This window comes from Olea europaea, unplaced genomic scaffold (assembly GCF_002742605.1).
Source record: "Olea europaea var. sylvestris unplaced genomic scaffold, O_europaea_v1 scaffold657, whole genome shotgun sequence".
Classification (NCBI taxonomy): Eukaryota; Viridiplantae; Streptophyta; class Magnoliopsida; order Lamiales; family Oleaceae; genus Olea; species Olea europaea.
The window spans coordinates 188,955-201,092 of NW_019264943.1; the positions used below are offsets into that span (position 1 = coordinate 188,955).

The window sequence follows — 12,138 nt, forward strand, 5'->3', positions numbered from 1 at the left end:
CTACTTCTACGATAGAAAGGCTATACAAGACTAGTTTGCATATGCACCGATATTACTTCGCGGGAAAAGTGGTAGATGGAATCAAATATGAGCTATCCAATGCATGGCAGTGTTTTAGATTAAAAAGTATTTCTTTTAACCACAAATGCGCATATACCATTCAGGACAACTGTGTGTACCTGGAAGACAGAATCATTTTTTACAGCAAAAAGTGAAATACTCAAGGTTTTTCCAGAAGATGCCACTTGAGTTTCCGCTTGCTGCCATGGGAAAAGAAAAATGTATTAGACTTAAATTTTGATAAATAAAACAACGCACTAAGACAATGTACAGAGTGGTCATCTTTACCTCAGTGTATAGAATTTTAGAATCTTCTGAGTCAGAAATCATGTTTTGATCTGTATTAATTATGCTTGCCCACTGCTTAAATGACTCAGGTTCAGTAAGATCTGCAGAAATATCAAGCTTGGAAAGGTACACATGGCAAAACTGTCCATCATCCTTTCTTGACATTTTAGCATAGTCACTAGTATCTTCTTGACTAATATGGGGAGCTTCAGCACCGGAATTCTTCTCCAAGCTATCACTCAATTGACTAATGTCAGCACTATCAGCCTGCTGATCACGTTGCGTCTGTTCATTCTGGCCAGCTGAAATTTCATCGCCCTGAACGAAATTATTCTGTTTCTCAGAAGAAGATGGCCTATCCATGCTTGCAGTTCTGTTTGGGCCCTTCCACAAATCTCCACTTGTCTCCCAGCCCTGACCACCTGGAAAGGTCCTAGAAGGGTTCCATTCTGGCCTCTCATATGTTTGAGATTCATTACTGAACACAGCATTACTTGAATTCCAACCATGTAATGGCAGAGGACGTGAATCATCCACTGGGTTGTGCCATCCCATGGAGGGCACATTGCCAGAAAAGCTGTCAGCATCAGGCATACGGTAAGGACCCTGAGAATGGTTTAAATCCACTGAAGGTCTAACACCAAATATCGATGGAACTGGAAACTGCTGCATCATGGAATGAAAACCAACAGGAGGTGGGCCATGTGGAAAAGGAATGAAACCATTTGCCACAGGTGAAGGCCAGTTTGGAACACCTCCCCATGCATTTCCTTGAACCCTTCCAAAGTCGGGATCACCAATCCTCCTACAATGGCTATCCATCCCTGTCCTAAAGGGAGGGGGTAGCAAGGGCTTGGAACCGTGAGATAAACGGCTATTTCTACTAAAAGGTGAAGAAACAGATAAGGTATCTCCATCAGGCTGTGAAATTTCATCTCCAGGAAAGGCGCCCATGGCCAGTTCACGGTTTCCCCTGCCCTCCTTACCAAAGTAATCCTTTACATCCTTAGAACCACTATTATCCTGTGCTGAGTCTTCAATGTCAAGACTCTTCCTTACATTAGATTTACTCGAGTGTCTCCGATCAGTGCTAGATGATGGGGACTTAGATATCAGTTGCAGGGGTGAGGTGAGAATATCTGATTTCAGATGCCTTTCAGCTGACAAATCTCCGAGATGGCTGCCTTTTTGACCAAGTTTCTCCAGGGATCGAGACGAAGAAATCTTCTCAGCCCCTCCAGGAGAACTAGTATAATCTCTAGTAGAAGTTGTCTTGTACTGAATTTTCTCTTCATAAGCATAATCGCTATACTTGATTTCATTAGAAAGTCTGAAAAAATAAAGGCATGCAAATATCTGTTATAATAAACTCGTGAAGAAATCTAAAGATGTTGCATATGAACATCGGGATAAATCTATTTGAGGCAACTCAAATATTGAGAAAGACCAATTAAGTAGCAAAAGAATTATGTGGCAAACCAAATTCAAGTTTAGTGTTTAGGCTGTAGAACAAGAATGGGAAGACTACATGATGTTTATGTCTTTGATCGAGACAACAAAAGTACGAACCAACAAACTACCCCCAAAAACGAAGAAAACAATACTATCCCACATTTAGTTCAACTCGATACATATTGCTTTGACAAGGAAAAATCCCACATATGGAATGCACAAGAGGACAATTCATCATGGGATCAAATGAAAGAAAGATATCAGGGTAATAGAAAACTAAACACCCAACATTAATGAAATTCACTAGCATAGGAATGAAGAAATTGCTACAATTAGTAAAATATAACCTGGTCAATAAAAACGCTAATTCCGATGTTTCCTAAATCAAACATTCAAGCAAATAAATGGGATGTTGTCTGTCTAAAGTAGCTCTATAATGTGATAAGAGTAGCATTTCTACAAACAAGACATTTACTTCTTCTTTGCTAGTCCTTGAAATTTTAACACCATATCTAATGCAACAATCACACTCGACGAGATACAGTATTCAATATATATGCTGACAGCTGCTTTAGCATATCCAAGTCTCATACACCAAAGATTATGAGAGCTTGAGGATTTTTAGAGGGGGGATATATATATATATATATAAAATAATAATAATAAAAAACAAAATTCTAGATGAAAGCGGGAGAAACAGTAAATTTCACAAAATCTTCACTTTTGGTTTCATGCTTTGTAGCATGAACATAAATTCATTGCCTTCATTCCCACCCTCTCCCTCTCCCTCTCAAAATTCGTGTTGCTTACTGGTGCAGTGTATCCTATTTTATTCAAACTAATAGTACATCACAGAAAATAATCCAATGCTTGGAAGAAAATAAATGCATATTGCAATTCTAACATATGATCAAAAGATGCTTACTGTATCCAAGATATCTATCCTTATTCCTAAAAAACATAACAATGCGTTAAGAAATTAGTAATAAAAACAGAACGTAAATGGGTACCTGTGGTGCTCCCTTGAAGCATGAGAACTAGAGCGGGGAGAACTGCGTCGTCTACTGTGGCTAGAAGAAATCTCTACATCAGCATTTCTAGAGGTAGACCTCCCTCTAGTAAGTCCGTCCATTCTCGCGCTGCTTGCAGATTTCTTTTCTGCATCAGATCTTTGATCCTGGGTACAACGGGGTCCAATATTACCAAAATCCTCTACGGCATCACTTCTTCTCGTACCTTGATCATCTCTATTCCTGATGATTCGATCATCCAGGCTTACACCATCATCATACATGATTGATTTTCCAGAATGGCGATCACCAGCATAACCATCATCCCTTGAGTGCTCAGTGTTAGACTTGTTACCAACCAGATCTCTTGAAACATGCTCATCCCTGTACTTACTCTCTGTAGGTTTCTTTTCTCTATCAAAATCATCCACTAGATTTCTATCCTTATGCCGACTGTATTTTTCAGTATCATCCAAATGTGGCTCTTCCTTACACCTATTATCTCTGTCACTGCCTTCTCTATAACTACTCTCTCTCTCAGCATCTTCGCTGTACTTATCATTCCTGCGTCGCCCATCCCTTTCAGGAGCTTCCCAATATTTGTCATCCCTGCGTCTCTTTTCTCGTTCACCATCTTCACGATACTTTTCACCCCTGCATCTACTGTCTCTATTACTATTTTCTCGATGTGAACCATCAATATGTCTGGCTTCTTTATCACTATTTTCTTGATGCTTAGTATCCCGATGTTTCATGTCTTTGTCAGCATCTTCCCACTGCTTGTTACTTCCGTGTCTATCATCTCTGTCACCATCATCCGCATGCCTGTCTCCATTACTTCCACCCATATGATGCCTTTCTTCTCTGTTTTTTACATCCTTACTACAGTCATTCCTTGTGGACAATCGCTTGTCATCATTTTCTCTATCGGTAAAACCTTCTCTCGTCCTTCGTACCCCTTTCTCAAGTTCCTTCTCTAATTTGGGATTTCGTAAACCATCTTGCACATGCCATGCTGCAAAAAGAAAATAAAAATTGATAAACTGAAAGTACTAGCTACTCCAAGGTCATTCAAGCAACCAAACAAAAATAACACCACAGAGCATCAGCAGCCTATCCTTTCCATACATTAGGAATCAAATTTCGGCAAGGGATATCTTGCTGATATACCCTATATATGGCTACACTTCTGCAAAACTGATAAAAACAAAATCTTTCCGAGTTATCTAGCCAAATACAAAGGGTCACTGCTAACGTTGTGAGCAATGACTAAACCAGATTTTGTTGCCTTTCAAAGCATTACAAGCAACATATACAAATAGCAAGAAAAAAATTCCACTTTCAATAAACACTCTATAAAAATAAAGACTACTGATGGGAATGAAGATATGGTTAAAGATATAATTTTGAAGATGGGATGGGATTTGAACATAGATATTAACTGATATTTTAGTAGTTTCAATTATCTAGAACTTCATCATTTTGAGTTGTTATTATTTATCAGAAGTTATCAAGGTACACTTTGATTATGAAATAAATTAATACTTTCTCCACCAATTTCTTCTATATTCTCTCCCCTTTCTTCTCTCCTCTTCTTCCTCTTTCCTTTCTCACTCTTACTCTACTAAAAAAAAANTATGCCAGAGAAGGTCTAATAATTAACAAGATCACCATCAATTTTGAGAGGTAGTTCAGTGGTTAGACCTTGGGTTTGCTCCCTAATAATCATCCGTTCGAATTTTCTTAAGATCACTGCGGTGAATACCCGACTAAAAATTTTAGGGCCCTATGAAATTAATCGAGGTGCGCGTAAGCTGGCCCGGACATCCACGGTTGTAAAAAAAAAAAAATAAATAACAAGATCACCATCAACAAATTCACTTAGTTATCAGGCTGAATATTCTTGCACACCAAACTTTAGTTTTCTGTTTGAAACAATTAAAATTTTTTAGAAGATTTAGGGTTTTTCAAAATGGCCTTTAGTGCTGGGCCCTACAGATACATGACAAAGTAATATCAATTTTAGATAGTTATTTATAGTAAATTACAACTGAAAGTTTGAATATGATGTGAAGGCATAATTCTGAAAGCACGGACCACAAAGCAATTATGCCTCCTCAGTCATAGTACATTTTCAACCACACATTCCAATGGACCACATGTGCTATCCACACTCAATTCTATCTATTAATACATTAAACCATTTATAAATTCTTCCCAAATGGAGGCCATAAGAACAAAAAAATTTAAACCAACTCACATAGCTTTTTGGTTCAAAATATCCAAGAAGACCTTTGTACAATATTTTTAAATTTCGCAATTGCAAGACTACGATCAGAACTTTACTGGCATGTTAGAATATCACAAAAAGGACGAAGTCTTTAAACAATATTGCTACAACTTGGATCAACCATGACAGTAAACAAGAGTAGGCATGTCAAAAACAAAGGCCATAAATCAGCCCTATGTATACCACAATAATAACCTTACCAGTATTTTCTCTACCACGTTTACGTTGTCTATCTCCACTTAAATCAACCAACTGTGAGTTATGATTGTTCTCAAGATTCCCATCCAGAGCCTTCACCTCAGCATCACCGTGCTTACTCTCCTGACCATCTTTTTTGTCTTTGTCCAACCCGCTTTCCTTAACCTTCAGTTCCTTCCCTTCCCTCAATTCCAAAGAAATCCTCTCAGATTTCCTCTTTGATTGCCTTTTACTTTCATCTTTCTCCACCACCAAGGATTTCACATTCTCCTCCTTGTTCTCACCCCCAGTTCCACTCTCATGCCTCTTACTCTTACTCTTAGAATCAACTCTCAAACTTTCCCCTTTATTATTACTTTCCTTCAACTTCATGTCAATTTTTGAACTTCCCCCTTTATTTATTTCCTTCTCCACATTCCTATCACTGCGCCCTCTCTCCTCTCCAGCCCCATCCCACCTATCACCACTAACTCTTCCACTTACATCAGCCCTCTCCTTTTTGAGGTGAGCTTTCTCTTTTCTCCTCTTTGAAGACACGTACTCCTCTGAAGCCTCACCGTTCCCATCACCACTCAGATCTTTACAATCCTTGCCTTTTCGGACCTGCGATGAAATTTTATGCTTCTCACCACTGGCAGAATCCCGATAAGCCCTCATCGAATCACCTTTGCTACTTTTTTCCTTCATCTTCACATCTTCTTCAGAATCCGAACTATCCTTATCCTTAGCCTCCTTCGAACTGTGTTTGCTATGTTTATGTGATTTGTGCCTCGAACTCTGCGGCATACCTGTAGTTTCACTTCTCTTAACTTTACACAAGCCCAAATCCTAACTCTCCAAATAATGCCGTCCAACAAAAAAATTCAAAATTATCAATGCAAGATAATTTGCCAAGACACGCAAAAAAGCCCTAACATTTCAAAATTTCAATACCCTAATTAGGACGGTTCCACGACAAACCTTCAAAAACAAATAGAAATCAGTCGAAATAACTAATAACATTTCTCCAGTGAAACAGTAATCGGAATCCAAAAAAATTGGTGCCGGAAAATTAACCGTTGACACTCCGACGACTTTTACTAATCAGATCGCTCGCTGGAGAAAAAAGCACAGAATCTATTTCCACGACACTGTATGTCATATAAAGATATAGAGAAGTATAGATGCATATATGGAGTGTGCATATAATCGATAGATATAGAGAGAGAAAAGTAAAAGTGAAGAGGAACAGTAAATTGAGGGCGAGAGGTAGGTGAAGGGGTTGGATTTTTGTTGCTTGAAATAAAAATAAATAAATAACTAAATAAAATCTTCGTTCCCTCCATAAACTAAGCCTCATCGTTAAAAAGAAAAATATAATCATTATTCATCACATCAAATCATAAAATTTGAATTTTTATTTCTTATGTAGGACACGTAACGACTATATTTTTCATTTCCATTCTTCAAAAAATAAGAAACAAACGAGAGCTAAATATATTCACACTACAATTTTTAACAAGAATAATTAGCACATAACATCATTTTTTTTCATTATTATTGTGCAAAACGTTCATATTTTTATTTTTTTGACATTTTTTCTTGGATAAAACTATTTGCACAAAATTTGGTTGACAATATGGTTTACTCACTCTCACATTTATGAGGATCCCCCTTACATTAAAAAATTCGATCATGTGGTTCATATTATTCTATTGTGAGAGTGTGTAAAACTTTCAGTACAAATATATTTGTACATGTAACATAATCCTTTTTTCTTCTAATTATACATTTGATTGTTCAAAACGTCTTTCCACCCATTTTCATCAAACTTCTTCATTGAGTGTGGTCAAATTTTTTTTTTTATAAGGAACAGATATTTCTTCTTAAAACATTTTTCCTCTTTCTTCCCCTGTTTTGAACCCATTGAATCCAATTTTTCTCTCCTCTCTCGTATAAAACCATCTCGTTTTCTCTCAATATGTAACCCATTTTCATCACTTAACTCTTTCTTCAGTTTCAAAGAAGGGTAGTTTGAGAAATTTTCATGGCGGTGACGAAGAAAGCTAATACGGCTATTAATGGAGTTAAGGAAAAGGCTAATAAGGTTGTCAATGAATTTAACGAAGCACACTATAAGGGTGAAAAGGAAGAGGTCGTGGCCATTACCCTATAGAGATTCGTGATCTCAGGAAGAAGAACCGTGTTTTGTTGGGCACGAACGACGCAACGGAAGAGGCAACGTGTGCTTATGATACCATCGTTCATAATTTCCGTAGGTCTAAACCTAAACTTTCTTTTACTATCTGAGGTGCATAGCCCCCAGCCAAAGCAACACCGTAGAGTCATCAAGTGTCGGGCAATCAATACTCATCCGCGATTGAGCTTGAAAGCATTTCAATCTCAGTTTGGAATTCACGCACCTTGTTCTGAGACTGGGTTCCCATGCTTAATTGCCATTTTGGTTCCGCCATCAATTTCTCCACACTTTTCCAAGCCCTTTGTCTTGGTGGTAGCCTGGATTTCAGCAATTGAGAAATAGCGACAAAGGTTTGAAGTTAGGGAGAAGCAGTTATTCCAGTGGTGATGGTCTTTGTAGCTCCTAAAGAATGTGAATTTCCAATGGTGATGGTAGTCCTTGTACTAGAAGCATTTTTATTCTTCCGACTTCTTGAGACAAAACAAACAAATAAACCAAGAAGGACTGCAACAATTCCACCTCCAATTCCTTCAATAATGGCTCTATGATTTGATCGACGTGTCCCAGACAATGATCTTGAAGTGGTGTTCGACTGATACCTACGAGATTATCTCTGGGATCATTTACTTTGAATATTTCAACACCATTTGACGCCATGGCCAAGTCGAAGAATTTCACCCAATGTACATCCAGTTCTGTACTTTGATTTGTCGCTAGCATACTGGCTGAATAGGCTTCGATTCAGTTTTCCCAACAGCGACGATGGCGACGTGTAGAGTGATTCGGATTCTTCTTTTTGGTGCTGATGAGAATCAAATTGATACAAAGAAATTAAATGTTATTTTTCAGAGGGAAAAAACAATGGAGACAAAAAGAGTTCAAAAAAAGGGACTACACTTAGCAGAGAAGTTGGATGGAAATGAACGAAAGGATGTTTGCGCAATCAAATTGTAATTAAGGGTGAAAATGTTAAAAAAAGAAAGATATGGATGTTTTGCACAATAATAATAAAAGGTATGGATGTTATATGCTAATTACCATTTTAATAATTAGATTATATTTTAATTGCATAAAATGCTTATAATCTTTACACATTATTATATTTGTGTCTCAAACTTTTTTCATTGTATTCATATTCTCGAGGTAATATAAATTGTTCCTAATTATGTTTTCTTTCCAAATTTTTCTTTAAAATAAAGCAAAAAAACTCATTTGCTCATTGTATTTCTTAATAAGCAAAATAAATAATATTGTAAAAATACGATTAAGTATTTGACCCTCATTTTAAAGCATGTTACCTACATTTTTGAATGGAAACAATGATTGAGGACACAATTTTCTAATTAATAAATTTTTAAAATGTAATTACCTTTAATGTAATTAAAATGTGAGGTAAATATAACCATTTTTTTGATACTGTCGATATTGGAGCGGAGATGAATGGAATGTACCAAGGCCAATCACAAATTGTTTAGCTTTTGTTTTTAATATTGTTAAATTATGAGATAATTATTGATATCGGTTTAGTCTTATTAGATTCTTAAATAAATCCTATTTACTTAAAAATAGTGTATTCTATTCAAATTATGACTCTCATTTTGAACTCTATAAATATGTGTCCATTAATTCATTCTATTCTTCTCTTATTTTTTTAGTTTTATAACATGTTATCAACATGAATGGTCTCATCAAAAATAAAGAGAAAAGTCGAAATTGAATAAAACATGCTATCAACATGAATGATCTCATCAAAAATAAAGAGAAAAGTCGAAATTGAAAGTGAAGAAAATTCATAGAATTTGGACAGTTTGCACGAATGTGATAAAAACGTTGATATCTCAGCATCATTTGGTTCGATCGTCGTGAAATTTAGACAATAAGTTCATAACCCATTGTTCTTCAATTCCAATGACTTTTCCATGATAAATTTGTAATTGAACAATAGCCAAATTCTTGTAAAAATTTTCATTAAAGAATTAGTATACTATACCCATCCACCCATCAATCTCAATATATAAATTGCCATGTTTTATTATTCCGTATTAATTATAGTCAGTACAGTGTAGATATTAAATTTATGTAATTGATTTGCAAAAAGTAGTGCACTACTATTTTTGAAGGAGTATAGACATGTCCAATAGATCGTGTCAACATTTGTTTTAAGGAAATTAATTTTGACATACCTCGAAATTTACTCCATTTCTGCCTTTTATATTTTTATTTAAATAGTGCTAGTCGATTCTGATAACATGTAGTAGACTAAAATACTTACCTTTTATTTTGCAAACTATATAGAATTACCACAAAAAGTTACAGAACCAATTTTCTAATGAGAGGACAAATTGTGTGGTTTGTTGGAATATATGTATCCATGGATTTTCCCTAAATCTTAAAAAAAAAAAAAAAATTTATTTTCCAATATTAAGTTTGTGTTTGACCCCTATTTTTTAAAATCATTCTTTCCTCATACTCATTTTCAATTACATATTTCATGGAATTTATAAAATTTTTCAACTTTTTAATTACATATTTCATCAATTTTTATTAAATTTATTAAAAATATAATTTTTTTTTTAAATTTAAACCAAACATGGACTAAATATTAAAAAGCTATTTCTTTTAGAAAGATATTGAAAAATGTTGTTTTCTTTTGTGGTAATACAAATCACTACCACCATCACTATCACTACAACTATCACTACTACATTAAAAGAGAGACGCCAGTTTCACTATTAATTCATGTAGTACCCCTTTTTACACCTATCTAGTTCATACTGTTCATTATCCGGATTGGGCTAAACGATGTCGTTGGGGGGGGGGGGGGCACACCAATGGACCACATGTGCTATCCACACTCAATTCTATCTATTAATACATTAAACCATTTATAAATTCTTCCCAAATGGAGGCCATAAGAACAAAAAAATTTAAACCAACTCACATAGCTTTTTGGTTCAAAATATCCAAGAAGACCTTTGTACAATATTTTTAAATTTCGCAATTGCAAGACTACGATCAGAACTTTACTGGCATGTTAGAATATCACAAAAAGGACGAAGTCTTTAAACAATATTGCTACAACTTGGATCAACCATGACAGTAAACAAGAGTAGGCATGTCAAAAACAAAGGCCATAAATCAGCCCTATGTATACCACAATAATAACCTTACCAGTATTTTCTCTACCACGTTTACGCTGTCTATCTCCACTTAAATCAACCAACTGTGAGTTATGATTGTTCTCAAGATTCCCATCCAGAGCCTTCACCTCAGCATCACCGTGCTTACTCTCCTGACCATCTTTTTTGTCTTTGTCCAACCCGCTTTCCTTAACCTTCAGTTCCTTCCCTTCCCTCAATTCCAAAGAAATCCTCTCAGATTTCCTCTTTGATTGCCTTTTACTTTCATCTTTCTCCACCACCAAGGATTTCACATTCTCCTCCTTGTTCTCACCCCCAGTTCCACTCTCATGCCTCTTACTCTTACTCTTAGAATCAACTCTCAAACTTTCCCCTTTATTATTACTTTCCTTCAACTTCATGTCAATTTTTGAACTTCCCCCTTTATTTATTTCCTTCTCCACATTCCTATCACTGCGCCCTCTCTCCTCTCCAGCCCCATCCCACCTATCACCACTAACTCTTCCAGTTACATCAGCCCTCTCCTTTTTGAGGTGAGCTTTCTCTTTTCTCCTCTTTGAAGACACGTACTCCTCTGAAGCCTCACCGTTCCCATCACCACTCAGATCTTTACAATCCTTGCCTTTTCGGACCTGCGATGAAATTTTATGCTTCTCACCACTGGCAGAATCCCGATAAGCCCTCATCGAATCACCTTTGCTACTTTTTTCCTTCATCTTCACATCTTCTTCAGAATCCGAACTATCCTTATCCTTAGCCTCCTTCGAACTGTGTTTGCTATGTTTATGTGATTTGTGCCTCGAACTCTGCGGCATACCTGTAGTTTCACTTCTCTTAACTTTACACAAGCCCAAATCCTAACTCTCCAAATAATGCCGTCCAACAAAAAATTCAAAATTATCAATGCAAGATAATTTGCCAAGACACGCAAAAAAGCCCTAACATTTCAAAATTTCAATACCCTAATTAGGACGGTTCCACGACAAACCTTCAAAAACAAATAGAAATCAGTCGAAATAACTAATAACATTTCTCCAGTGAAACAGTAATCGGAATCCAAAAAAATTGGTGCCGGAAAAGTAACCGTTGACACTCCGACGACTTTTACTAATCAGATCGCTCGCTGGAGAAAAAAGCACAGAATCTATTTCCACGACACTGTATGTCATATAAAGATATAGAGAAGTATAGATGCATATATGGAGTGTGCATATAATCGATAGATATAGACAGAGAAAAGTGAAAGTGAAGAGGAACAGTAAATTGAGAGAGAGAGGTGGGTGAAGGGGTTGGATTTTTGTTGCTTGAAATAAAAATAAATAAATTACTAAATAAAAACTTCGTTCCCTCCATAAACTAAGCCCCTATTTGGTTCCCATTATTTCTTCATTAAAATAAAAAATATGACCGTTATTTATCACATCAAATCATCAAATTTGAATTTTACTTTTTGTGGGGTACGTAATGACTATATTTTTTATTCTCATTCTTCAAACAATGAGAAACAAACGAGAGCAAAAA

The 12,138-nt window shown here is 36.0% G+C and overlaps 1 protein-coding gene across 2 annotated transcripts in view; it reads right to left on the reverse strand.

Moving 5' to 3' along the window:
• The window catches only part of LOC111390189 (ankyrin repeat domain-containing protein 11-like), a 13,336-nt gene extending 1,441 nt beyond the window's left edge, over nucleotides 1-11,895 (reverse strand). The window contains exons 1-4 of one of the 2 annotated variants that reach the window (XM_023015195.1): nucleotides 10,649-11,895; nucleotides 2,811-3,825; nucleotides 349-1,678; nucleotides 180-260 (exon numbers count right to left, since the gene is read on the reverse strand). In XM_023015195.1, the coding sequence (XP_022870963.1) occupies nucleotides 180-260; nucleotides 349-1,678; nucleotides 2,811-3,825; nucleotides 10,649-11,432 (3,210 nt within the window). In that variant the 5' untranslated portion in view covers nucleotides 11,433-11,895. Of the gene's footprint in view, nucleotides 1-179; nucleotides 261-348; nucleotides 1,679-2,810; nucleotides 3,826-5,300; nucleotides 6,570-10,648 lie in introns of those variants that run through there. The other variant, XM_023015194.1, reaches the window with a different exon arrangement.
• Between the last annotated feature and the right edge of the window lie 243 nt (nucleotides 11,896-12,138).